General features: G+C 34.9%; 4 protein-coding genes, 3 long non-coding RNA genes and 1 pseudogene across 8 annotated transcripts; 2 read left to right on the forward strand and 6 right to left on the reverse strand.

The window, feature by feature from the left end:
* Positions 1 to 1,242: 1,242 nt before the first annotated feature.
* Positions 1,243 to 2,268, reverse strand: LOC112792018 (probable calcium-binding protein CML25). Its single transcript, XM_025835091.3, has one exon. The coding sequence runs from the start codon at positions 1,992 to 1,994 to the stop codon at positions 1,428 to 1,430; it is 567 nt and encodes a 188-aa protein (XP_025690876.1). The 5' UTR covers positions 1,995 to 2,268; the 3' UTR covers positions 1,243 to 1,427.
* A 4,909-nt stretch (positions 2,269 to 7,177) lies between these two features.
* LOC112792021 (NADH dehydrogenase [ubiquinone] iron-sulfur protein 8, mitochondrial) lies at positions 7,178 to 10,673 on the reverse strand. 2 transcript variants are annotated; one of them, XM_025835094.3, is made up of 9 exons: positions 10,491 to 10,673; positions 10,106 to 10,189; positions 9,593 to 9,671; positions 9,077 to 9,130; positions 8,897 to 8,988; positions 8,706 to 8,819; positions 7,800 to 7,867; positions 7,610 to 7,721; positions 7,178 to 7,503 (listed from the first exon to the last, which is right to left on the reverse strand). In XM_025835094.3, the coding sequence occupies exons 2-9, from the start codon at positions 10,157 to 10,159 to the stop codon at positions 7,408 to 7,410; spliced, it is 669 nt and encodes a 222-aa protein (XP_025690879.1). In that variant the 5' UTR covers positions 10,160 to 10,189; positions 10,491 to 10,673; the 3' UTR covers positions 7,178 to 7,407. The 2 variants fall into 2 exon arrangements, with proteins under 2 accessions (XP_025690879.1, XP_025690880.1); XM_025835095.3 differs by having other exon boundaries at positions 10,106 to 10,186; positions 10,491 to 10,642.
* A 31-nt stretch (positions 10,674 to 10,704) lies between these two features.
* On the forward strand, positions 10,705 to 14,220 carry LOC112792019 (uncharacterized). The gene is made up of 10 exons (XM_025835093.3): positions 10,705 to 10,930; positions 11,163 to 11,216; positions 11,415 to 11,492; positions 11,693 to 11,717; positions 11,820 to 11,852; positions 11,962 to 12,083; positions 12,204 to 12,334; positions 12,904 to 13,127; positions 13,478 to 13,728; positions 13,838 to 14,220. Exons 2-10 carry the CDS (start codon positions 11,214 to 11,216, stop codon positions 13,925 to 13,927), a joined length of 957 nt encoding a protein of 318 aa, XP_025690878.1. The 5' UTR covers positions 10,705 to 10,930; positions 11,163 to 11,213; the 3' UTR covers positions 13,928 to 14,220.
* A 1,256-nt stretch (positions 14,221 to 15,476) lies between these two features.
* On the forward strand, positions 15,477 to 18,436 carry LOC112792025 (ankyrin repeat-containing protein At2g01680). Its single transcript, XM_025835099.3, has 3 exons — positions 15,477 to 16,111; positions 16,387 to 16,796; positions 17,301 to 18,436. The coding sequence occupies exons 1-3, from the start codon at positions 15,778 to 15,780 to the stop codon at positions 18,171 to 18,173; spliced, it is 1,617 nt and encodes a 538-aa protein (XP_025690884.1). The 5' UTR covers positions 15,477 to 15,777; the 3' UTR covers positions 18,174 to 18,436.
* Positions 18,437 to 19,050: 614 nt separating this feature from the next.
* Positions 19,051 to 21,623, reverse strand: LOC112783329 (protein VAC14 homolog; annotated as a pseudogene).
* Positions 21,624 to 22,069: 446 nt separating this feature from the next.
* On the reverse strand, positions 22,070 to 22,822 carry LOC112792027 (uncharacterized). The gene is made up of 3 exons (XR_003197311.2): positions 22,733 to 22,822; positions 22,428 to 22,509; positions 22,070 to 22,121 (listed from the first exon to the last, which is right to left on the reverse strand). It is a non-coding gene; the product is annotated as an uncharacterized lncRNA (long non-coding RNA).
* Positions 22,823 to 23,222: 400 nt separating this feature from the next.
* On the reverse strand, positions 23,223 to 23,926 carry LOC140173056 (uncharacterized). Its single transcript, XR_011870046.1, has 3 exons — positions 23,789 to 23,926; positions 23,599 to 23,693; positions 23,223 to 23,308 (listed from the first exon to the last, which is right to left on the reverse strand). It is a non-coding gene; the product is annotated as an uncharacterized lncRNA (long non-coding RNA).
* A 653-nt stretch (positions 23,927 to 24,579) lies between these two features.
* Positions 24,580 to 25,329, reverse strand: LOC140173057 (uncharacterized). Its single transcript, XR_011870045.1, has 3 exons — positions 25,203 to 25,329; positions 24,795 to 24,884; positions 24,580 to 24,717 (listed from the first exon to the last, which is right to left on the reverse strand). It is a non-coding gene; the product is annotated as an uncharacterized lncRNA (long non-coding RNA).
* Positions 25,330 to 26,160: the final 831 nt, after the last annotated feature.

Consider the following 26,160-nt stretch of genomic DNA (forward strand, 5'->3'; position numbering starts at 1 on the left):
AAAAATGGTGCATCTACTCTCACAAGTTATTTGAATTTATTTTAGAGAATAAATTGTATCACACTCTAGTAAGTTATTTTTGTTTAGGATTTTTAGATTTAGCATCTATGGTACATGACTTAGGATTTAATATTTCGTATTTAGTATTTAAGGTTTAGAATTTTGAGTTTATTAAATTAAAGGTTTAAAGTTTATAGTTTAAAGTTTAGAATCTTGAATTTAGATTTATTTAAGGTCAATTTTAATGTTGTGTTTGTAATTTGGAATTTGTTTGAGTTTAGAGTTTCGTTTATTTAAGATTTGATTATGATATTGTTTTTGTAATTCGAAATTTGTTTGGGTTGTTACTCTAAATGTTGAATTTAGTTTTAGACAAACAAAATTTTTAAAATTTTTAAATATAAATATTGAAAAGATAATGCATGAAACATTAAATTATGTATGTTTTGTTGTAATTATTTTTTAATTTACTTAAAAATAAGTTGAAAAAATATTACATTTGAAAAATATCTAGTTGAAATGAAAAAAATAATTTATTAATGTGTATAATTACTTTTATTATGAGAGCTAAAGGATATATACCTAATTAAAATGAAAAAAAAAATTATTATGTACATGTTACTGTTATTAACACATATGAATAATGTTTTTTTTTTCCTTCGAAATAGAAATATGAAGCATGACCAATGTTCTAATAGCAGCTATTTTAGATAAGTTTTTTCTCCAGTCTCAACACAATTGACCCTTGCCATAGAATCTTATAAGCAAGTTCAAAGAGCCCAACAAGTAGCTGGATAGAGACGATCCAAAGAAATTCCATTACATAGAAAGAAAAGCCGCCTAAGCTGAGCCTCTACCAAGCCTTGCACGACACCACACATCCACATTCCACAACACGTGTCGGTGAACTATACATATCTGTATATCTACAATCTTTGCACTAGAGACCCTTTTTTAATATGCTACCAGTCTTTATTGATTTGACGTTTTAGTATCGAAATATTCAAGCTCTTTGATACTTTAAATTTGTCTTGGATTGAATCTTTTTCGTTGCATAAAAGACATAAAAGACATGTCGAATCTTCTGACACATCTCTATCTTTGGTAGCATCTTTTTTGTCCGACACAAAATGACTTCAATCCAAATTTTGCCCAGTAACACTAATATAGAAAGATTTTAAACTTTTTTTAATTATTATACTTGTAAAATGTGTGATAATATCTAAATCCATAAAAAATACATATGAAAAAGAGATGGTTTGGATCCAGAAGTGTTTAAGATTAAAATGTACATGTGTAGTTCTCTTCTTCCCATTAATAAAGATCATTATTTTTGCATCTTTCCCATACAAAAATAAAGAAAGAAGCAAAATGAGAAAGAAATTAGACGAGATTAGCAGCGAGGCAACAAAGGAAGTGTTATTCGTTCAATAATCAGGATCAGGCAAAACTCTGTTGGTGGTGTCGTGGCGAGAACCCATCATCATCATAACCCTAAATTCTTCGAAATCGATCATGCCGTCACCGTCGCTGTCGACGCCGCTGATCATCCTCCTGCACTCTGCCAGCGTGCACTCCTCGCCGAGGCTCCTCATCACGGTGTTAAGCTCCTCCGCCGTGATGGAACCGTTACCATCAATGTCAAACACTGAGAAGGCCTCCTTCAGGTTCTCAAGGACCTCATCGGAATCCACGCCCTTTGTGTTCAGCTCGATGAACTCCTGGAGGCTGATGTAACCGTCGCCGTCGCCGTCAACCTCGCGGAGCATGTTGATGAGTTCTTGCTCCGTCGCCTTTTGCCCCAGGCTTCCCATTATGGCTCCAAGCTCCGATGCGTCGATCTTGCCGTCGCCGTTAACGTCGAATTTGTGGAAGACTTGTTCGAGCTCGGCGGCCATGCGGGTTCGTGACCGCACCGACATGGAGGTGGATCGTGACGGCGTGGATGACGGGATCAGGTCCTTGTTGCGATTAAACAGGGATCTTAGGCCCATGATTCTATGTTTTTTATTTTTAATTAAAATTTCCAATTTGAAATTTGAATGAAAGAGGATTTTGTTGGGGTTGGTTTTGGGAAGGAGAGAAATGAGGAGATTGGGAAAAATTGTTAACGGTGTTTGTGAGTGGGTGGGGGCTTCAATCTGTTTGACTTTTGAGTTTTGACATAATGCGTGTCATTTTGCTATATTTGGGAATGGGAGCCGTTACAAATATAGTTAACATGTTCTGTTTCTTTTCTATTATACTATATTTTTCTCTCTAAATTTATCTTTTTTTTTAAGATCTTGCTAACAAGTATTCACAAATATTTTTAAAGATATCCTTAGGTAAAATATTAATCATCTTGGGAAAAAATTATATATATTATTTTCTTAAAATACTTAACTAATTTTCTTTTAGACAAAAAATTTGTTATTAGACGAAGAAAATTAACAATAATTAAGTTTTAAAGTGATCTTTAAGATTGGTACAGTACATTAAAATTATTTTAAAGATTTCAATTATATTAATTATATTTTTAAAATTGACAAAATTACACTATGTTAGTCTTTAATTTATTTTTCGTTAATGGCTGACATGAATTTATGATATAGACTGTTAATAACATGTGACACTTTATGGTTTGATTACGTATAATGATATAATGATGAGTTGATCAGTGACACATGACATACCGACATGGATAATTATGCCATGTGACACTTTATGGTTTGATTACGTATAATGATATAATGATGAGCTGATAAGTGACACATGACATACTGACATGGATAATTATGCCATATGTCACAATATTATTTGACTACATGTCTGTTTGTACCACGTGTGACAACATTATTCGTCCACGTGTCATTCACTATGTTATGATAGTAAATGTATCAAATTTGTCTAGGAAATGGATCCTTTCAATTTTTTTTAACAATTGAGGGAGTAAAGTGTGATATTTTACAATTAATTATATAAGTGAGATCACGAATAAATATAAAAGAGAAAGCAATGAAGGGTTAAAGATCACATTTTACACTCTCAATTTTTTTAACAATTGAGAGGATCCATTTCAATTGTTCTATGACTTTGTATTAAATGACTTATTTTAGTCCTTAAAATTAAATGTCATAGATCACTATATTTTTCTAATTATTTTTTATAAATTTAAAATTCTCAATATCTTTGAATGCACAAATTTAATTATATTTTTTTACTTGTTTAAATGTAAGTGCTTTTGATAAATATTTTTAAGATTTTAGTTTTAATCATACAATTTTTTTTTATAATAATTTAACACTAATAACTACACAATGTGGGCTAACTTTTCTTGCGTCAAGAAAAGAAACCACACACTCACGCTAGATAAGATCATCAACTCATATGACTAAGTTATTATTTCTCTGAGTTAAGTACGATTTTGGTCCTTAACGTAGAGGTCGAAAATTTATTTCGTCCACAGCCTTTTTTTCGCTACAAAATGGTCCCAAAGGTTTAATTTAGTTTTAAAATCGTTATTCGGACAAAAATACCCCTCCCTCCCCTCTTCTTCCTCAATCTTCTTCCTCAACATTAACCAGAAGTAGAAGCAGAAGAGCAAATGCAGAAACAGAAGCAGACAAAAACAGAAATCAGAAGTAGAATAACAACAATTAAACAACAATAATCAGCAAAACAACAACAATAATAATGGATAATGAAATCAGAATGACAACAAAAACAGAACCAAAAGCAAAAGCAAAAATAGAAACAGGCAGAAACAGAAGCAACCAACGCATCAACAACAACAATGGAATAAAAGGAATAAACAAAAACAATCAGAAGAATCAACAACAACAACAACATCAACAGAATCCTTTAAATCTGAAAAATTAAAAAAAGGGAATAAAAAATTGAATCAGAGGGGAAAGGTTGCGGCGGTGGTGGAGAGGAGGGGCTGCGGCGGTAAACGGTAATGCGGTGTTGGTGGGCTACAAATCACCACGAGGAGGGCGCTGCAATGGTCGGCGACACTGTGGTGGGATTCGTTCTTCTCTTCTCTTTCTCTCGCCCTCTGCTCTCTCCTCTCTTGCCGTTAGTGCATGTGCTGAGGAAGAAAGGAGCAGTGACCTTTCCCCTCCCCCCTTTTCCCCCTCCTCTTTCCTGGAAACAACACCCCTCCTCCGATTCTTTTTCTCCCTCGTCCCTTTCTTTTTTTTCTTTTTATTTTATACTTTTTTTAGTTAGGGGTAATTTGGTAATAAAAATAAAAAATTTGGTAAAAATGACAATTTTAAAACAAACTGAAACCTTCGGGACCATTTTGTAGTGAAAAAAAGACCGAAAATAAAATAAATTTTTGACCTCTATATTAGAGAGCAAAATCGTACTTAACCCTTATTTCTCCTTGTAAATACTCCTAACAACAATAAATTTAGGTATTTTTCAACCCAACGTTTATATAAATCAGATTAAACTCTTGCTGATTTAGGCATCGCAGTTCATTGCAGTTATTCCCAACTATCGTCTTGAAGTTGACGTGAAGGGATTCAAGCACCCTCTTGTCAATTGTCATCCCCGACCTCTTTTCGCCTAGCCCATTTACACACGATCTGTTTTAAGTATGTCTCGTAACAATGATTATGTTATATAATAAAAGAATTATATGATTGATTAAAAAAATCATATTTTTTAAGTAAAAAAAAACCGTATATTTCATAGGAATCAAAAAAATAAAAAATGTGTATTTTTATTATTAATTTCTTGTTAAAACACACGTATTTTTGGACGAAAATAAAAATATCTTTAATCAATCGATGTTAAATTATTGGAGAAAAAAATTGTATAATTAAAACTAAGATCTTAAACATTTTATAAAAGTACTAGTATTTAAACAATAGGTAAATAAATAGAATTGAAATTAGTGCATCTAAATATACAAAAAATAAAAAATAGAAAAACTGAAATTTGGTACAAGATATTAAATTTTAGGAACTAAAACGAGTCTATTAATGTAAAGGGGAGTGCTAGGTAAACAATGACCATCTTGAACAACATGAATAACCACTAATTAAATAAACACACATTACACTTCTAAATTAACTATCTAAATCTTAATATTAAAATAACCATCTGTACACCTAGTGAAATGAACATCCGATATATCTATTGTTTACATTGTTTAATATTTTCATTGTCTACCTATATTTTTCCTATTGTAAAATAAGTATCCAATTTGGTGCATTTACAATTATGAGTTGATGACATAGCAGATGGCACATGGATGAATAGTATTGTGACACATGGCATAAGATAATTTTATATTCAAAACCACGTTTACAAGCAATAATTCTCTTAGTTTCTGCGTTCACTAACTGGCATTTAGCCATTGACTCTAAACCATTATTTTTCTTCTACCAACTTTACCTTTTATAAATATCATTGTTTTATTTAAGAAATTATTATTATTTCTCTTTATATAAGCTTTTTTTCTATTATTTATTATTTTAATTTTTTTGTTTGACATTATACACTTTTATAATTGTAATTTTTGTGTATAATATTTATTATCTTTTTATAATATGATTTATTAATCCCATTAAATAAAGTAAATTAAATAAAAAATTTAACCATAAATAATAATAATAATAATAATAATAATAATGATAATAATAATAGTAAAAAATTATAACATACTACAAAAAGTACAAAGAATACTAAAATACTGTATAAAAAACATACCAAAAAAAAGTATCAAAAAATTAAACATATTTAAAAAAATAACATAATTTAATGTCACATTTTTTAATAATTACCTATTTAAAAATAATTTTAACTAATATTATTCAAATAATATTTATTTTATTAAAATCAATTTTGATATAAAATTATCAAACAAAATTAAGTTAACACAAACTCACTTCTACTCAAAATCAATTTTATAAAATTACTTTCATTTAAACTTCACTTTAATTTGCCAAACGTCAATCCAAACACACAGAAAAGCCGTGTGGATAGAACAAAGAACCCTATGTAGATAGCACTTTGAAATTTGAACTCGCTTTGCAAGATATCTCTACCTTGGTGCACAAGGTTGTCAAACTCGCGAGTTTAGGTAAACTCGTGGAGCTGACCTAAACTCGACTCGTAAACTCATATGAGTTTATTTGTTATAATTGTTTTGTAAAAAATATATATCATGTATAATATATATGTTTACTCAATTATAGACATTAAAACTCAACAATTCCAACGTAAAAAAAATAAATTAACATAATATTACAATTATAACAAGTATTCTAGAACACACATTCAAATTCTTCAGTTATTACATAATTATCCACTAATGGTTACAAAGTTATCCACTATCAAAGTTAGTAAATTTAGGTTTGAGATTTTAGAGTTTCAGACATTCAGATTCAATAACAAGTAATAATTAACTAACACTAACAAGTATCAACTACAAATTACAAGAAGTAACAATTAAGAATAGACTAAACTAACACTAACAAGTAACAACTACAACTACAACATGCAGCAATTCAGTAACTATTTTTTTAAAACATACCTAAATCTGAATGGCTAAATGGAGTAAGCTCAGTTGAGAAACCAGGCATTGTTGTGTTGTGCAAGCAGACAAGAACGAACGGCAGCAAAGTACACGATGAACCGGCAGAGGAAGCGACGACCAAAAGAGGTTGCGACGAATGACGGTAGCGTGGCGATGGAAGAGGTTCCACGAGTCCACGAGATTTGATGCATAACAGAGTCAATAGAGAGAAGAATGAGAGAGTGAGAATGTGTGAGAGCGAGAGAGAGAGAGAGAGAGTGAGTGACAAGCTATTTGGGGAACGGCAAATGGCAAACGACAACGAGAGGCAGACGAAACGCGAAGAGGGATTGAAAAAGAGAATGACTGAGTGAGTGCGACGAGTAAAGTGACGGAATTTAGCTATTTCGGATTCCGTTCATACGTTATTCCCTTTTTTCCTCTTTTTTTGGGGCCAAAACAGCTTTGTTTTTGCGAAGAAGGCCAACAAAGCAAACTCACTGACTCGCCTGTAAACTCGCGAGTTTGACCTAATTTATGCAAATTTACCCAAGTTTACTCGAATCTACCCATAAACGAGTTTGTGTCCAAGTTAACTCGATTCCACTACCTAAACTCGTACGAATTTACGAGTTAACTCAGAGTTTGACAACAATGTTGGTGTGTTTCTTTAAGCATTTGGCTGTTTCATTTGCCTTTAACATTGTGTGTTTCTTCAATTATTTCATTTGTTCAACATCTCAAGATGATAAATATCATCACCATGCATCCTTACTAGCAACGCAACGATACATAAAACAAAAAACTCATGCAACAAATCCATTAATACATACAAATCTTTACGACCATACACTGATCATATTATTTATCAAAACTCAACTACCCGAGAACAATCAGCGATAAAGGCTTTCAGATCTCAGGTTCTCCGCTATTTCAGTTTCCCATCGATCTCCATTCTCAAGTAGCTTCTCTTTGTCATAAAGTAGCTCCTGCAATGGTTAAACAGGCAACAAATAAGAAAGGAAAGGAACAGTAACAGGCATCCACCAACGAAGCATATTTGCATGATTGATCATGGATGAGAAAGAAATGAACCTCATGAGTCTCTGTAGCAAATTCAAAGTTTGGCCCTTCAACAATGGCATCAACAGGGCACGCCTCTTGACAAAATCCACAATAGATGCACTTGGTCATGTCAATATCATACCTGAGATTTAAGAAGTAAGACAGCAAGAAAGACGAGTGAAGGAAGTAGAAAAGGTCATAGGCAAAGGAGGTAATTCACCGAGTTGTCCTGCGACTGCCATCTTCTCGTTCCTCAGCCTCAATTGTGATTGCTTGTGCAGGACATATCTGATAGATAAAAGATACGTTACTTAAACACTGTTAGACAGATCCAATAAAAAATTTTGGGGAGAGAGAGAGAGAGAGAGAGAGAGAGAGAGAGAGAGAGAGAGAGAGAGAGAGAGAGAGGACAAAATGACAGTGATACAGTTGGAGGCTCTATTCAGAGACATGGAATATTCAGAGTATGAAAATTGACGCTCATTAATAAATCAGTTATCTTGAGTATCCAGCATTTTCAGAATTTCTAGAAGAAATGAGAGTTTCTACCAAATCGGCATCACTTGCCTATCATGTGATATTTATCTGCTTTCAAATTCACTATGTAGGGACATTACATGATTCACTCATTTGAGCTCACATCCTATGTTTAGAGACCTCATCCAGACATTCCTCTTGCACATCCTTCATCTTAATTTCTCACAATGACCCTAGCCTCTGATGTAGGAGATTCAGCAGTAATAACAGGAATATTTAACGCAATACTATTATCATAAAGAAAAATTTCCCTATCATCAGACTCCAAAGATTAAAGGGTTTGATAGTTCTCGGAGGATACCTCCGTATGGATCCCTAACTTGATACCCAAATTTAATTAATACAAAACAGACTTTTCAAAGTTGCAGATCAATTAGAATGATTTCCAGGACATGATCATTAACAATAGACTAATCTGCACACTATATGTGACTAACCTACAACCAACATAAAATTTAAACAAATTTGAAAAGGTTAGTATTAGAACAGGTTAGACGCTATCATGCATATGCCATACAGCAGTAACCACACACTCAAACACCACTGTCAAACCAAAATTATGAGATCCGAAAAATAATAAAATCCTTACAGCTTCACAAAGTTTGCAAGCAATGCAGCGTTCCTCTCCCGTTGGATATCGTCGCAGTGCATGTTCACCACGGAAACGAGGGCTCAAAGGGCCTTTCTCAAATGGATAATTGATCTGAATTATAGAAATCATGCTTTAAACTAGAATCTTTAATGGTTTTGACTTTTTACCATTTGTTAGACAACACTTACTGTGACTTTTGTGTCAAAGAAGTATTTCAGCGTTAACATTAGACCCCGAACCATTTCAGTCAGAAACAGGGTATTGATGCTACGCTCAAAAACTGCAGGCATAGGATTAATAAAAAAGTCAATTTACATTTAATGGGCAAGAGAAAGAAAACAGAGAATGTTAGATTCGCAAATAAATACCAGAACTCCAATCCTTTGAAAGTTCCTTAGCTAGTTGCTCTCTTTCTTCATCATCTGCAGTTTGTGCAGAAGAAAATTAAGATATATACAAATACACATGGAAAGCAGTTAGGATTCAAGTAGATTTCTAAATAGACACATAAAAATGATAGTACTGTAGAAGGTATTACATCAACTAAGATGGATCATCTTTATTCAATCTAACCATTTTTTTAGAAACTGCTTCCTTGACCTGCTTAATTGGATTAATGCTTTCAAAATTTTTTTTTTTTGGTGCCCCGGGGGGGGGGGGGGGGGGGGGCACATGTGAGTCCAACTCATTAACACCTTCAACTTCCAAGCAACCCATATTGACCCATCCAAAGAACCAAATACTAGATCATGATTGTCATAAAACCGATTTGGCATATAAAACAACCAAAATTCATTTAAGATTGTTCTCAACAATTCCGCAAGCTAACCTTCCATATAAATGAAGGAAATATTTGGGCGAATTGGCGAGGAAAAAGACAAGACCTTTTTTGGTAGAGAAGGAGTGCGCATTGAATCGCAGGGCATAGTTTTGTGAGTTATGCAGCCCTTGACCAGCTACAGCCTAAACAAAGCAGAACAACGAGGGATAAATGCCAATAGTTAGCTAAACAACAATCTCCCTACAACAGAATTTATTCAAACATTCACCCTAAGATTTCATATCTTGCAAATTATCAGAATCATCACCCCAAAAAAAAAAAAAAAGACTAGTAAAGAAGAAGAAAATTAGACCATAAATCTTAATGCCTTAATAGGCAATCAAATCATAAAAGAAAAAAAAAATCTGGTTACCTGCTGAAATCAACGAAACGAAATTAGGATGCTAGGGGAAGATATTCACTGTATACAAATAATCATTTGGGTCTCTTAACTTCCCCAACATCTAATTCCGAGTTTTGTCTTCTTACTTTTTAAATTCAAACAAACAATACAGGGAACTAGGAGCTGGGAGTGGTGAATTTATGATTCATGACTGGAAAATCAAATGAATCTTACCAGCTGGCGGGTACGAAGAGCAAGAAGTGACTTCCGAGCCAAGAATGCTGCCATTTCTACCAAGCCAGGTGCAACGACGAGCTACTGTCCCAAAACCGGAGAATTAAAGATAAAAATAAAATCTGGAACGGTTCTTACACTGTTTATTTCAAATTACTAAATAAACAAGTTTGGTCTAATCAAAGGAAATTGATAAAATCAAAATACAGAGATAGCGAAGACTTGCACGAATTTATTACCAAGAACCCTAAGATAAGAGATTTGAGTTGGATAGTGATTATTTTCAAATCGAAATCGTTATCGGAGCTATGTATTAAACCCTAATTGAATCACATTGTGCAAGGGGAAAAGGAAAGTAAAATGGAAATAAGGGAGAGTGTGGTACCAGCAGCGGTAACGTGGATTCCTTCTTCTCTGCAACTCTTTCAGGTTAGTGCTGTGTTGCGATTTCGTGGTTCAGAAATGGGGGATACAAATTCGGGAATCAATTAATCAAAGATGCCAAACAGCCGATTAAGGCCATATTATTTTTGGGCCGCCGTGAACCGACATAATATGTTTTTGTCACATATATTTGGGCCTGGGTTTTGCTCACATGTGTACCCATTACGTTTGGGCCTAGAAAGGGCCCAAAGAATGGGCAGAAACAGAAGCAGAGCAGCGAGATAGCGTGCACGTCACGCACCTAAGCACAGCCGTTTGGGTTGGGTTTCGCTGATCATCATCTACCACCTGCTGCCGAGAACTAAAAAATATTCCTTAATCCCCTTTCTTCTTTGCTTCTTTCTCACTTCTTCTTCTGTTTTCAGATCAAGCTAACTTCAGGTGATTCATTCCTTCCCTTCTGTTCCCTTCCCTTTTCGTTTCTCTATTTCCTCGCTAATTCCAATTTGTTTGGTTCAATTCCCTAAATCCAATCTTCCCCTTCCATGCAACTGGACTGTACTATGATAGTGTTTCTGCCACCTAGGGAATCGGAATGCTTCGCACGCTTCCCTTTCTCCTAGGGTTTCGTCTAATTTTGATTCCAGCTAATGGTGGTTTACTCTTGTTACAGGGTGCAGTAAGGGTTGATCCTCTTGTCTAATAATCACAGCAATAGCAAAAAATGGTATGCTTTCTAATGTAATATTGCCACAAAGGATAATTTATATTGTTTAGTTCTTATTGATGATTTATCTCAGCTCCTTTTTTGCTGTTCTGATTGCGTGCAAAGATGTAGAATATGGATGTAGTGATGATGATGATGATGATGATCTTGTGGTTTAATTTTAATTTATCTATCTACTGGGCTCTACACTTGTCACAGTTTTTTGATGGATATGGATATCATGGGACATCATTTGAGCAGACTTACCGATGTTACCCTGCTTCGTTTATTGAGAAGGTTAGCATTAACTTTATGCATCCCTTGCTAAGTTTTTCTTGGCAATTAAATATGAGATTTCAATTCTAAGGATCACCAATCAAATTGGCTTAACCTGTAACAGCTAATGCATAGAGTTTGTAGGTATCTTAAAACAAATATTTCTTAAAGTAATCTTACTTTTTCTGGTTCTTTCTCTTTTTCTCCTATTAAACTTGCAGCCCCAACTCGAAAGTGGTGATAAAAGTAAGTTTCTGTGTCCATGCTTGATCTGATTGGAATATTATGTGTTGTTTGTTCCCTTTCTGAGATAAAAATCAAATTCTTTTCTTTTCTTTTGTGCTTCAGTTATAATGCCTCCATCAGCACTTGATCGTCTAGGTAAGTTATGTTACCTCTTTGCTCTTTCAGTCTTTGTATATGTTACATAGTGTTTTTCCCCCCACATGATTGATGAGTCTATAGTACTAATATCAATTTTAATTTGCAGCATCACTGCATATTGATTATCCAATGTTGTTTGAACTTCGGAATGATGCTGCTGAGCGGGTTTCTCACTGTGGAGTTTTGGAGTTCATAGCAGAAGAAGGCATGATATACATGCCATATTGGGTAGGCATTCAAAAGTAATTGTTAGTGAATATGCTTGTTAGCTTGTTCACTTGGTTGGTTCTACCTTGAATTTTAGTTCTTCTAGTAGATGGTGCTTCTTCTAAGTTAGTTGATTTACAGATGATGGAGAACATGCTTCTACAAGAGGGGAGCATTGTAAGAGTGAAAAATGTGACCCTACCGAAGGGGACATATGTTAAGTTACAGCCTCACACAAAGGATTTCTTGGATATTTCTAATCCTAAAGCTATGTGAGTGGTTATTATGTTCTTGGATGTAAGATTAATATGGCTATACTATTACTTGATCAATGTGAGTGTCTATTGCAAGGGTGGAATTTTGGTATTTTGATAGTTTCATTACCAAGTAGCCATCAGAAGCTTTTGGTAGGAATTTTTTTATGTTTGGTGCAAAACTTCGGATTTGAAAATTGAGCTGGACCTTATCCCCCCCACACAAAAAAGAAAGATGGCATGTTAATCCATGTTTGGTGGTTGTTTATAAAGAGATAAAGGGAATCTTATTTGGTGGTCATATTGATATATCAGTGACTTCTCATTTCCTGATTTCAAGAACATTTGCATGTTTGGTGATTGATATCTATGTTTGGTGATTGATATCTATATATAAAATGGCGTACAGCTTATATTACTGTTTATTAAATTCCTGTAGACAAGTGGACCTAGGAAGTAATTATTGCTTGTTCCCTATGGTTTTGTATTGTTTTGTTTGTGTCTTCACATCGCCATTAGTTCTGTATTTCATTTCCATACTGGCTGGCATTAGATCTTCATGTAGATATCTGTACTTTTTAATGCAGATTAGAAACAACATTGAGGAATTTTTCCTGCTTGACCACCGGAGATAGCATTATGGTTGCTTACAACAACAAGAAGTATTACATAGATATTATAGAAACAAAGCCTGCCAATGCTATAAGCATCATTGAGACTGACTGTGAGGTGGACTTTGCTCCTCCTCTAGATTATAAGGAACCTGAAAAGCCCTCTCTACCAGCTTCTTCTGGCAAGGCAGCAGCTGCTGGTACGTAGCATGAACTTTTTTGTGTGTTGTGTGCATATGTGGGTTTTTGTTTTTGTTTTGTTTGTTTTATTTGTTTTTTTTTTTTGGGGCTCTCTCTCCAGATTGATTTCCTCTCTCACTGTGGCGGTTCCACAGTACTTTAGAAAAAAGTATTGACAGAGGGTAATGTGGAAAATATTATTGTTTAACTATCTTACCAAGACTTGGAAATTTTGTGGTAACAAATACTTGTTGAAGTTGAAGCTCGTGTTGTTTACATACATTGATGCTCCTCAATAGTCAAGATCACAGTATTAGTGCTTCTTCTGTTTTGAAGACTTCAACTTGTATTTATTTATTTATTTCTACAGTTGAAGAGACCCCTGCTGAGACTGAGCCCAAGTTTAACCCATTTTCTGGCGCTGGGAGACGCTTGGATGGAAAGCCATTGAACTATCAGCCTCCTCCGGTTTCTTCTTCGGGTCCTAAGGACAAGAAACCTGATGTTCCAAATGCTAATTCACAGTCGTCTGCAGCGTCTAGTTCACAAAGTAATGCTCGTCAAGCTCAGGGCAAGCTTGTGTTTGGGTCAAATGCAAACCGTACTAAAGATACGGGAAAAGTAATTCTGCAACTTCTTGCTTATATTTCAAATCATATGCTATCTTCGAACTCATTGTGCCTTGTGTTCTTTGATGGACTGCTAAGTTCTACAATTTGTGTCTTTGCAGGCAAAACAGTCAAAAGAAGAGCCACCTAAAGAGAAAGAAGAAAATAAATTTCAGCCTTTCACTGGAAAGAAGTATTCTTTACGGGGTTAATTTATATAATATCATTGCTTTCATAACTTTATAATGTAATTTATTTCGTTCATCGGTGCAAGGATCCCGGTCTACTGCAGAACTATGTATTTTTCAGTGTAATATAAGCAGATTATAAGACCCAGTAGACGCTACAAATTACCTCAGTTTCCTTGATGGTTTGTGGATGAAAGTTCTTGACAACTGAAGAAAGTTTTCAATCATGTTTTGTGTGGGAGGTAACCATGCTCGAATTATTTTGCTTGTGATATTAAAGAAGGGTGCGAGTAATTTAATTGGCTTCTTTCCAATTAGTGAATTGACTTTCATTTTTTATTCGTCAATTTATTTATTATATTTCTAGAAATTGAAGATATAATAACTAATTAGAATGATATATAATTAGATTGTTTGGGCATAATAATTATACTACGAGTGATTTATAGTTAGTTTTTAGGATTGGAAGAGAAATGTCGTATGCAAGATGAAACAGTATACTTTCGACTTTAGTTGTTGAAAACAATTTAAGCCTTCTACTTCTAGCTGTTCAGCGGAATTAGCTTACAGTTTTTGTGCTGGCACCGATCTTTGATTGGTACGAGGAAAGTAACCAAATTAAAGGCCAAAAAATAGTACTGTTTCTATGACGAGATCAAAGCCGAACGAAGTCTATAAATAAAGTAGCTGCATTACAAGAGTGAAGTGGATTTGTTGGAAGTTGGAATCTAGCACTTGTGAGGAATCTATCTTCCTCTTTTTTTTTTATTATGTAATGCTACATCGATCCCAGAAAACTATTTGACGATAGTGGCATTAATGAGTATGTCATATCACTTTATTAAAATTTGAACTCTTTGGTATCTTTTCCTTTATAAATTAGAAACTTCAGATAAAAAATAAATAAATAAAAGTCGAAAAAAAATTTTTTTGGCTCTCCTTTCCCTTATAGATATTGGGGTAATTCAAACTTTTCCCTTTATAAATGTTGTTTGTTTACTCTTTTAAATCTTTTTAGTTACTAAATTAACATTTTATTTAAAAATATATCGTACTAACTATAAAAGGAAATATTTAAAACAACTAACTTCTCAAATCGCGAGGAAAGGTCTTGAATCAAATAAAGTAACCAGCTCTAGCATATTTTGTTACTATACTACCTCGTTACAATGTGGAATAATAAAATTATATTTCAATTTACTAAACCAAGCAGCTAAATGACAAATATGAAAGACAATAGTAGTTTCATTGTGCGATAAATTAGTCATATCGAGAGAGAGATCATGCTTATTAACATGGTTTCTGTAACACATGAATGATGATATCTTAAACCGAACTATCATGATTAGATTAGATATTAGTGCCCCATTACTTAAATTAGTTTATGTAACACAAACACGCATATGCATATGCAAATGCAAGCATGCAGAGTGTTGTAGACATTCAGTAATTGAAGAACCCAATTGTCGTAAAGCAAGAATCTATTGAAAAAGTCAATGGCATCATACCCACATGGATTTTCTCTGTAACTAAGACTCTAGTGTCCCCACTCCGTCATCAAAATTATTAACATCTTTAATTAAGTAAACAGATACATACAAATAATTGAGAACCGCCACTTGGTGCACACATCCACTATCTTCTCTCTCTTCTTCTCTCTATCAATTGTTGCACGGATAAAGCAAGAACACGGTAAAGTTTCACACTTTTCCCCCATTTCCATTTGCTTCTCATCTGGGTCACACGGGAAAACAATTGAGATGGAAGACAGGGAGAATTGACTTGAACTGCAAGATAGTCCAAGGAGAAGAAGAACGACAAGATTGGATTTTTTTTTTTTTTTTTGCAGAAGTAGAGAATAAGAGTGGTTGTTGATGATGGAGTCTTCGAAGGCTCTGCGGTTCATAACACACCAATCGTTGTTCTCGACCGTTCGATCTGGGAACCTTGATGAGCTGAAGAAGCTGGTGGAGCAGCTGAGAAAGGAAGAGTCTTGTTCTTGTGCTTCAGATGCATCATCTTCATCGATTTCTGACGTGATGTCCCTTCAGAACGATGCTGGAGAAACCGCTCTTTACATCGCCGCAGACAATAATCTGAAGGACGTGTTCAGCTTCTTGCTCAAACTCTGTGACTTCGAGATAGTGAAGATCAGGTCCAAGTCTGACATGAACGCCTTTCATGTTGCAGCCAAGCGTGGTCATCTTGGTAATTCCTCTTTCTTTCTTTCAATTTTTTTTGTATGTTCTTCAATTGGGTATATGATATATTCACCTTGGAATAACTTTTTCTATTTCTTATTGTTGATTCTTGATTCTTTCATTCAGTAATTGAAGCAAATGTTACAATCTTTATCTTTAAAAATCTTGCTATTGTCTTATTAGGTCCTTCGAAAGTCGAAATTAGGAAGAAAGGGTGATTAACATGCTCTAATTGTTATTCATAATAAGGATTTCAATTATGTTATGTTAACATGTTAACAGATATTGTGAGGGAGTTTTTGAGTACTTGGCCAGAGCTTTGTAAGTTATGTGACTCATCAAACACCAGCCCGCTATATGCGGCTGCTGTTCATGATCATCTGGATGTGGTCAATGCTATCTTGGATGTTGACGCCAGTTCCATGATGATAGTTAGGAAAAATGGGAAAACTTCCCTGCACAATGCTGCTAGGTATGGTATGGTTCGAATTGTGAAAGTTCTTATTGCCCGGGATCCAGCAATAGTCTCCATCAAAGATAAAAAAGGTCAAACTGCACTTCACATGGCTGTCAAAGGACAGTGTAGTGCAGTGGTGGAGGAGATATTACAAGCTGATCCAACTATACTGAACGAACGGGACAAGAAAGGCAATACAGCTCTTCACATGGCTACGAGGAAAGGCCGTGAGCAGGTTGATCTTACTTCCCGTCGACCACAATTGTTGATTTTCGTACCATGTTTGCTTGTTGTTTTCATTATATTCCTATCTTTCTTCATATTCTATACTTTGTGGCGAGGATATTTGTGAATTTCAACTATTAAGTTGCTAATACCAAAAAAATTATTGATCTTCCTATATAGTTGGTTATACACCCATGACTATGTGTTTGATGGTAGGTCCCCTTTGCACTCTTTCTTTGTTGAGTGAGAGCACTGCTTTTAACTCAACCGCTCTCTTTTATTTGAGTTTTGGACATCCCCTTGTAAAGATATTAAGGAATGGCCTAACACATGGTAACATAAGGAGCTACATACTTATTCAAAACTTTGCTATGTGATTTGATTTGTATTTTTTGATACAATATACCTAATGACTCAGTTGTTTAAATTTACACGATTGACACCCACTCTTCCGAAGGACCTTTCCTCTTATTCATTTTTGCTCCATTTACTAACATGTTTCTCCTGTTCTCAGATTGTGGCCCTTTTGCTATGCTATACCGCCATGGAAGTTAACGCCATCAATAAGCAGCAGGAAACAGCTTTGGATTTGGCAGATAAACTGCCGTATGGAGATCCGTCTTTGGTAATTAAGGAAGCACTTGCAGAGTATGGTGCCAAGCATGCCAGGAATGTCGGAAAAATAGATGAAGCCATGGAACTCAAAAGAACTGTCAGTGACATAAAACATGAGGTGCAGTCACAACTTATACAAAATGAAACTACTCGTAGACGAGTTTCTGGAATTGCCAAGGAACTGAAGAAACTTCATAGGGAAGCAGTTCAGAACACCATTAATTCTGTCACAGTCGTAGCTGTCCTTTTTGCCTCAATAGCATTCCTGGCCATATTCAATTTGCCTGGTCAGTATATAACAGGAGGATCAGATGCAGGGAAGGCCAATATTGCCAATCGTCTTGGCTTCAAAGTTTTCTGCCTTCTGAATTCTACATCTCTCTTCATCTCACTTGCAGTCGTCGTAGTTCAAATCACTTTAGTAGCATGGGACACAAGGGCTCAAAGGCAGGTTGTATCAGTGGTTAACAAGCTAATGTGGGCTGCATGTGCTTGCACATGTGGTGCTTTTCTTGCAATAGCTTTTGAGGTTGTTGGAGAACACACATGGATGGCCTTGACCATCACCATTTTGGGAGTACCAATTCTAGTTGGAACACTAGCAAGCTTGTGCTACTTTGTTTTTCGACAACATTTTGGTGTTTTCCGCAGCGATTCACAGAGGCGAATCAAGAGAGCTAGCGGAAGCAAATCTTTTTCATGGTCGTACTCTGCAAATATATCAGACTTGGACGAATATAATTCCGACATTGAAAAGATCTATGCTCTGTGAGAACATACATAGCATCGGATGCAACTTTTTACTGAAACTGAGGTGAAAATGTTAGAGCAGTAGAATGGAGTATTCACCTGTTTTCAGATGAAGCTTCAGGTTGTAGTAGGCTGTGCAAATCTGTTTAATTTGCTCATATCTTGATTGTTAAGATCAATAATCAGCTCTCGGATGTAGATTTGTGTATATTATATTATAAGTGATGGAAAGGAAGTGCACTAAAGTTTTAAATTTGGAATAAGAAATTTCATCATAACACGAAATCCATCTAAATCTCCTCTAGTACTATTGGCAAACTTTAATGATTGTTTGTATCAACATAAGAAACTGCTTTTGAAATATGCTTTTTAATGTGTTTGTTTCAACTTTCAAAACCCTGTTTTTTACAGAAAAGTGAACTTTCTATGCCACAAGGAAAATTATAAGTTGAAACTTGAAAATAAAATATTTCGGTTTAGAAAGCTTCTTTCCATACAAGATCGATTTGGTTTAAGCAAAAAATTAGACTTCGAGAAACAAAATATAAAAATGGTGTGTGAAAAGTTTTCTGAAACCATATGTTTCTTTCATATTGGAGGTTATCTTTAATTAGTTTCTTCCTGGTATCTTCTAATTGATTCTCTCTCCGTGTTTGTTTGTTTTTTTTCCTCGTAGAAATCCTCAAGAAATGAACATTTAATAGGAAAAAAAACTTGCCAATACTTAAAGCGTACATCATAATGAGCTCTTAATACATGGAACAATATTCGTGAAATGCATGTGTAAGTGTTCTACAATGTTGCAACCTGAGGCAGCAACATATGATTCTCTGATATTATGAGATCAAACCAAACAAAACGCGTACCCCACACCCACACACACATGCATCACATTGTCATTGAGTATCTAATTCCTTATCAAATATTATTTAATTATTATATATCGCAGCAAATGATAAAGAGGTCAACAAAAAGAGACCTTTTCCTGAATAAAATATGGCCTCTAGCCCTCATGGTTTTCAACAAAAACTAAAGAATACCTCAGCCAAAGCCCGAAGCTTCATCTTGATTCCAAAAACCCAAGAAATTTCTATGACAAGAGTATAATAATGAAACAAAACGCGCTACTATGTGATTTACAATTTTTTACAAATAAATAAGCCGATCCCATTCAAAGTTTATAAATATACTGAGAGAGATCATTGACACAATAAGGACTCAAGATATGAATGTGCAAGAACCACCTCTACACTTGGGGGCTTCTCTTTGATGATGATCTTGAAGTTGGAACATTAATTTCACTCAACTGCGGTCTCCTTGGTTCCTCTTGTTTCTGTGCTTCAACCATATTCTGCAGCCATTTACATCACCAAATACAAAATCAAAAGGATCACATAAATATGGTTTGCATCTAACTACAAGACTTGAGAGAGGTTGCAGACCTTTGATAATGAGGTCGAATTCTTGCGTGACTGCACCTGTGCTTTTGAATGTAGACGATGCAGGTGCTGCACTTGCTGAAACTGTTGTAGTCTTGCAGCAAAATTTATCCCGTTATGTGAGTTTCCACCATCCATGGTTATGTCGCCATCCTCGGTGATTTGAGAGCCACCAGGCATTTGATGAAGAAACTGGTAGGGATTCCCTGAGGGTGTTCTCTTTAGTTGCTCGCCATTGAAAGAATACGAAGGCACGGCTTTTAAACGAGTTTTCAGTATCTTAAAAGCGGCACTTTGCTGCATAATGACGGAAAATGAATTGTCAATATTAGCGACTACATATGCCGCCAAGGTTTCCAAGCTGTTGTTAATGTACATAATGTACATATATTCCTTGAGCACAATAAGGAAATACTGAGACTTGAGTGGACAGAAATTTGAATCATATTGTAAATAGAATTGTTCATGAAGTAGTGATGTACACCATTAAACAGGTAAACAGCAACGTGCTTAATAATAAGAGAGTAAAAACAATTCAAGCATGATATCTTAGACATTGTCTCACCACAAAACAAGGATGTCATAGAAAGAAATAATTGAAGTTGTTTATACCTGAGGAAGCAACATTAGAAGACCATACAATGCTTTAAACAACCATATATGTCTTCCAGGTTCAAGAAGCTGCAAAATTGCATGATGCTTCAGTGGATAAGAGAAGCATTTTTTAAAATATTGACATTCATTACCAAAACTATCTAACTGCCATCACTCTAAATGATGAAAATAATGCTCAATGCTCAATGCTTAATTTAACATAACAGAGAAAGTTCTGCACATTATATATTTTATCCCCCTAACAACAAGAATATTATATTACAGTATTGTAAAATATGAGCAGATCAAACAAGCAGTTTCAGTAAAGCACCTGCAATCTAAGATAAGCAAATATTGGAGTTTCCAGCAACTGAATCAATTTATCCAGCTGGACTAAAAATTTGACATTAATGTCTTCTTCAACGAGAGATTGAATCACAGTGCTAGCATGTTGGTAAGTCTGTCATGATAGATAATTTATATTATATGGGGAACATGATCTAAACAAAGGTAAGCAGTCGCTCACAAATATACAAAATTTAAAGAGGGCATTTGTGCTAGTGTGTGTCTGTGTACATGCACAAGACTTAAAAACTAATAATCAAAACCAAGTTACAGATACCTACCTGAGATAATAAGCAAAGACTTATAATTGCCATTGGAGAATGGCACCACGAGGCATACAAAGAAACATATAGATCCTTCCCAGCAGGATTTACCAGTGATTGCTTCAAAAGATCTCGGATCTCAGATAGTTCCAATGATGTAAGTAAAATCAAATTCAGAGCCTGAAAATTTTTTTACAAAAGGAAGGGGGGGGTATTAAAATCCATATCAATACCACTCTACTACACTGGATTGGCTAAAGGACTATTAAGTATTGTACACAAAATATTAAAATGCATATCAATGTCAATCAGTATACTTTCTATAGATCTGCTCAAAGAGAAAAAACAGAACCAAGTTATGCAATTCACAAAAGAATGATTTCATCATTCCCATAAAAGCGAAGCAAATACACTAGATTAACTACAAAATTCATGAAGCTGTTTTGTTTAAATATTTGGTTAGAGCCTACAGGGTGGTGTGGGTCATAGACCTGTGAATTTATATATATCAGAATTTACATGTGTGTTGCATCTTGGTATTCAAGCTCGCAGAAAAGTCAACCAACCTGAACCATAATTGATGCAAATCCAAATCAGGTTCCCCTTCTAGTATTGTAGAAAGTTCACGATAGACTCTCTCAGCATTCAAGAGAACACAAAGTCGGCGAATTATCAAAGCACCTCGTCTAAAGCATTTAAAAAAACTAGAATTTAATAACTAAAGATGAAAATATAAGCAAATACAATATTTTAGTGAAACTGCATAAATAAGATAAAATTTTGGAACAAGTAAAAAGCATACTTCTCCAAAAGAGAATTGTCTATCCGAAATTGTCACAGGAAAACAAAATCTGCCGGAAGTGCTGAGGATCTTTTGCAATAGCTGCATGAACATCGAGAAACTAGTAGTACAACCTGTTTAATTTTTTTTTAATTAAAAAAAAAGGGAGATGAATCACTGATAATTCCAGTAAATTGCCTATTCCAGAAAGTGAAAACATTGCAAATAAGAAAAGGGGGAAATTCAAAAACTCATTTTTATTTAGAATCAAGTCAAGGGTAATGCAGACAGAAAAGAAATCTATCTAAATTTTCTGACAATGGCCACATATTTTTTTAAACTAATTTCAGATAATGGCTTGAATGAATTGATAGAAGGACTTGCCCTTTGAACAAATGTACAATACAGCAAGATTTGCAATAGATTTTGTGAAAGAATGATTGATGAAACAAATAAATTAAAAGAGGATACCATATAACAAGGCTACTCATCAGAGGGTCTGAAAGTGCTGTCAGTAGGGTACCAAATGTCACCAGATACTGTAAAACCTGTTTAGACATAGACCACATGTGAATAGAACCAAAATTCCATCAACATAAAGGAGATCTTGTACTATCCTTTACAAGCATTTTGAATAAATACAGAAGGGAGTCACATTAGTTTGATTACATGAAAGATTTTTACCCACAGAAAGAGAATGTCAAATGAAACTTTGCGAACTAAATTAAATTGAATATTATCGGCTAGCAAGTATCGTATTTATTTCCTTGTTAACTGGGCCAGATCAACTCCAACAGTGTAAAGGGACCTAACAAGAACATCAAATGAAAACCGAGTTTGAACAATCTAGTCACCTCAGTGCGATGTCTGTTCAAAAGGGTTGATATCCAGTGCAAAGCTTCAATGCGAGTAGCTTCCCATTCACTTGACAATTGGCTGATCAATCAAAACCATCCCAAAAATCAATCTATAGAATTACAAGTGCAAAATACAGTTGGCTAATTCTTTAAAAAGAATAAAAAATAAAATAAAATTCATGTAACAAGTTCCCCTAATAGCTTCTTACGTCAAACCATCACAGAAATTCGTAATATTTCAATTGCAAGTACCAAAAAAAATTCAAACCTAGCCTATTTCCCAGATCAGAGAAAAATTATACCTCCTAGCAATGGAGAGTATCGCTCCCACATCAAGCTTCAGCTGGATCAGCCTTGATGGCACGTAGCTCTTCATTGGTTCACGAGCAACCTTATACATAAGCCATAGATTGTTTCAAATGCTTTGTTTGCATGGGGGAAAGGAATGTAATTTTAGTAAGACACAAAAAACTGCCCGGCGGGGGGGCACGATAGAGGATGGGTACAAAAAAAAGGGAAGCTCAAATAACCTACCACTCGAATTTTCTCTTCTTTATCTGATATGCAAGGCAAAATGGCTCCAAGAATGTCAGCATAATACGGAACAAGCTGGTCTCCACCAAGTTTGACAAACTCATTTACTGTTCAAATAAGAAAGCAAAATGAATCACACAACACTAATTGTAATTTGGCTTTTGTTATAAAGGAAATAATATTTGGGAAAATGCCAATATGCATAAAGTACAATAAAGCTAAATAATTAATTAGTCAAAGCACTGTGGCATTACTCACCCATGTGATAGCTGTTAGCCTGGTAAATTCATCTGGAGAACCTGCCCTTTGTACCAGGATTTCAGCCATCGACCATAATCTACAGACTTCAAGAGTAGCACTGCTGAGTCAGAAAATGACTAATGAACAAAACACTTTGCTTTTGTGTCAAAACAGTAGTTGCAAAAGCAAAAAAGATGCATAGCACATTTGATCAACAAAAAATTCGAAGACATACTAAGCATAAAATATTGATTATGGGGAAGATAAAGAAAATCCAACAAGAAGAGAAAAAAATGAATAAATGCAGTACAGAGATAGGAAACATGTCCACAGAGTGCGCCACAAGACTTGCAACTCAAAATACAAGTGGAAATTACATTAGCAAGAGCCTTACTGGAGAGTTCTTAATCTCTTGAAGAAACTCTGAAAGAGCAGAATCAGCTTGTTGACGTATTTCATGACTTGAGTCACTCAACATATTAAACAAGCCTGGAAATTTGTATATGATTAGATGGTTGATCTCCATTTCATTTGTACAAAATGTTGAGAAGAATGGGAATCACTCTTTTAAAGACATTGCTTACCATCAAGAAAATCAGGAAGAAAACCCAGCATATCAATATCTGGGACGCTATCCCAGTACAGTAATCCATCCTACCAAAAACTTGGCGCACATATGGATTCAATACATTCATGCGCTCCCTCAACAGTGGTATGAATTCTTCAATACTAAACCAACAAAATAGGAAAAAGAAAGAAGAGGAGGGAACTCAGGTCAAGAAAAATTAGATAACAGACGAAAAGGTGAAAAGTGAAATTTGCCTCTTTTTTTTTTAGTATTAGATAGCCTGGCACCTCACATTGCATACAACCTTTACCTATTAAAGTTCTATTGAAAAGTTACATCCAAAATCTTAGGATGCGTTTGGTTTGCATTTTCATTTTCAGTATTTTCTGTTTTCTGGATTTTGTGAAGGAAAAAGTAACAGAAAACAGGATTTATTGTTTTCACTTTTCCTTCACAAAATTCATAAAACAGAAAACACTAAAATAAAAACAGGAAAATAAAAAGCAACCAAGCAGTCTTCTTACCCACACCGTCTACTGAAAATTAAGTAACATACTAACATGAACAGAAAAAGTATAATATAGATGTGAAAGGATGGTCACCGAACTGATCGCTCTCGTCACAATATCCTGCACGAATGAAGCAGTGTTTGATTTTAGTAATCAAAATGAACAGCAATTCAATTATTGTTTTCTATTTCCTATTTCGGAAAAAAGCAATGTCAATTATTATTTGCAATTCTTTGGAAATCTTGCTATGCGCATAGATAAAAAAAACAGCAGAAAAGGCTTTAGTGCTTTACTGGCGTGCAGGAGTGATGAATACCTTCACCAGTCGATCTAAGAGATGAGCAGCACTTTGTACATTGGCATCCGAGTCTGCAGAAAGCTTGCATAAGGCATCAAAGATCTGGTTGAAGAATACAATAAAATCCCCTCTCACAACCTGAGATACAACTAAAATTTATGCATTAGAACAAAGCAGATGATCATACTGAAACTGAACATGGTCAACACAGTCACCTTAGCTATGTTATATAGTGCTTCGCAAGCATAATAACGAACTCTGCTATCTTGGTCAGAGAAGGAATTCAAAACAGGGGGCACAATTTGCTGTCCAATCACAAAAAGAAAAAAAAGGGTTATGCTTAGATACAATTATCATGCCAAATTCCCGATATTTCATTTATGTTCCTTAGAGTGAATTTATTTCACCATTTCTAATGTCCTCAAAATGTGCCAAAAATTTGGGCCAATGATAGGGCAAAAATTGCACCAATTCCAAGCACACAACATGTATTTCCCATTAGAACATTGAACGCGGATAACTTCTTATGTACTACTAGAATGATTCAAATTGTACCCCATATAAACAAACAACTCACTCCAATAAAAAGGACAAAATTCTAAACAAAGTGAGTAATCCCTCACCTCAAGATGCTGAGCTGCATCGGAAGTCAACCCAACAGTTGCAGCAGCCAATCCTATTAATCCTCCCTTCACCCATAATTTATTTTCAATTTAAGAAAATATATCATATAAGATGAAGAACCTATAAGCTTACTTTAAAAGATATATAAAAAAAATCTTTTAACGAATGAAAAAATAGAAATAAATGAAGAAAGAAAGTTACCTTCCGGTGAATTGGCTTGTGGAGAATAAGTGAATTCCGTTGTCAACAAATTGATCACAGCCGTTATTTTTTCATGCTCCCCAGCAGCAGCAAGCTGCTTCACTATGCCCTCAACCTATAGGCACAGATAGATACCCCCACAAAATCAACTCCCCATAAAAAAAATGCTCAAAACCCTAAAACCCCAAATTAACCGAATTGCAACAGGATAAACAAGAAAGGGTTGAGTACAAACATCAAGTGCAGCGTTCTTGCGCTTCTCGTACAGTTTGTCAGCAAGGTTGCGGAGCACGGCTGCCGGAATCACCTCTGCCATGGCAACACCCGCAAGCTGGGAAGCACTTGGATACTCAAAAGCACAAAACCTTTTCGGAATCAAATTCGTTTTCGGATCTTCTCCTGCTCGAAACGAAACATTTCGGTAGTGCTTTTTGTTTTCTGGTTCTTTTTCGCTTTTTTGGGATCAGATACGGAATCAGAAAGTCAAGATTTTTTTGGGGGATAACGATTGACGTGGAAGTGGAGTGCGATTGTGCTGGGGAAATTTGAATTAAGAGGAATGAATCAGATCTAGTAACTTTTTTGTGAAATTGAAACTAAAACTGAAAATGAAAATAAAATAAAATAATTGAACCCTATTTTTCCCCTTTATTTTAATTAGAGATTAGAGATGAAATGAAATGGAAAATTGAAAATTCTTGTCGCTACAGGAATAATAACTTTTGGATTTAAGATCCTTTTAATAATAAAATTAAA

Source organism: Arachis hypogaea, chromosome 13, assembly GCF_003086295.3.
Source record: "Arachis hypogaea cultivar Tifrunner chromosome 13, arahy.Tifrunner.gnm2.J5K5, whole genome shotgun sequence".
NCBI lineage: Eukaryota > Viridiplantae > Streptophyta > Magnoliopsida > Fabales > Fabaceae > Arachis > Arachis hypogaea.

Excerpts from the sequence above, each read along its gene's own strand:
- LOC112792019 (XM_025835093.3), top strand. Across the intron at positions 11,853-11,961 it reads ATCAGCACTTGATCGTCTAG|CATCACTGCATATTGATTAT; the intron begins GTAAGTTATGTT and ends TTTAATTTGCAG. Across the intron at positions 12,335-12,903 it reads ATTTCTAATCCTAAAGCTAT|ATTAGAAACAACATTGAGGA; the intron begins GTGAGTGGTTAT and ends TTTTTAATGCAG.
- LOC112792018 (XM_025835091.3), bottom strand. The coding sequence starts at position 1,994 with ATGGGCCTAAGATCCCTGTTTAATCGCAACAAGGACCTGATCCCGTCA.
- LOC112792025 (XM_025835099.3), top strand. The coding sequence starts at position 15,778 with ATGATGGAGTCTTCGAAGGCTCTGCGGTTCATAACACACCAATCGTTG. Across the intron at positions 16,112-16,386 it reads AGCCAAGCGTGGTCATCTTG|ATATTGTGAGGGAGTTTTTG; the intron begins GTAATTCCTCTT and ends ACATGTTAACAG. Across the intron at positions 16,797-17,300 it reads CGAGGAAAGGCCGTGAGCAG|ATTGTGGCCCTTTTGCTATG; the intron begins GTTGATCTTACT and ends TCCTGTTCTCAG.
- LOC112792021 (XM_025835094.3), bottom strand. The coding sequence starts at position 10,159 with ATGGCAGCATTCTTGGCTCGGAAGTCACTTCTTGCTCTTCGTACCCGC. Across the intron at positions 7,868-8,705 it reads CTTGCAAACTTTGTGAAGCT|ATATGTCCTGCACAAGCAAT; the intron begins GTAAGGATTTTA and ends TTTATCTATCAG. Across the intron at positions 7,722-7,799 it reads GGCAGTCGCAGGACAACTCG|GTATGATATTGACATGACCA; the intron begins GTGAATTACCTC and ends CTTAAATCTCAG.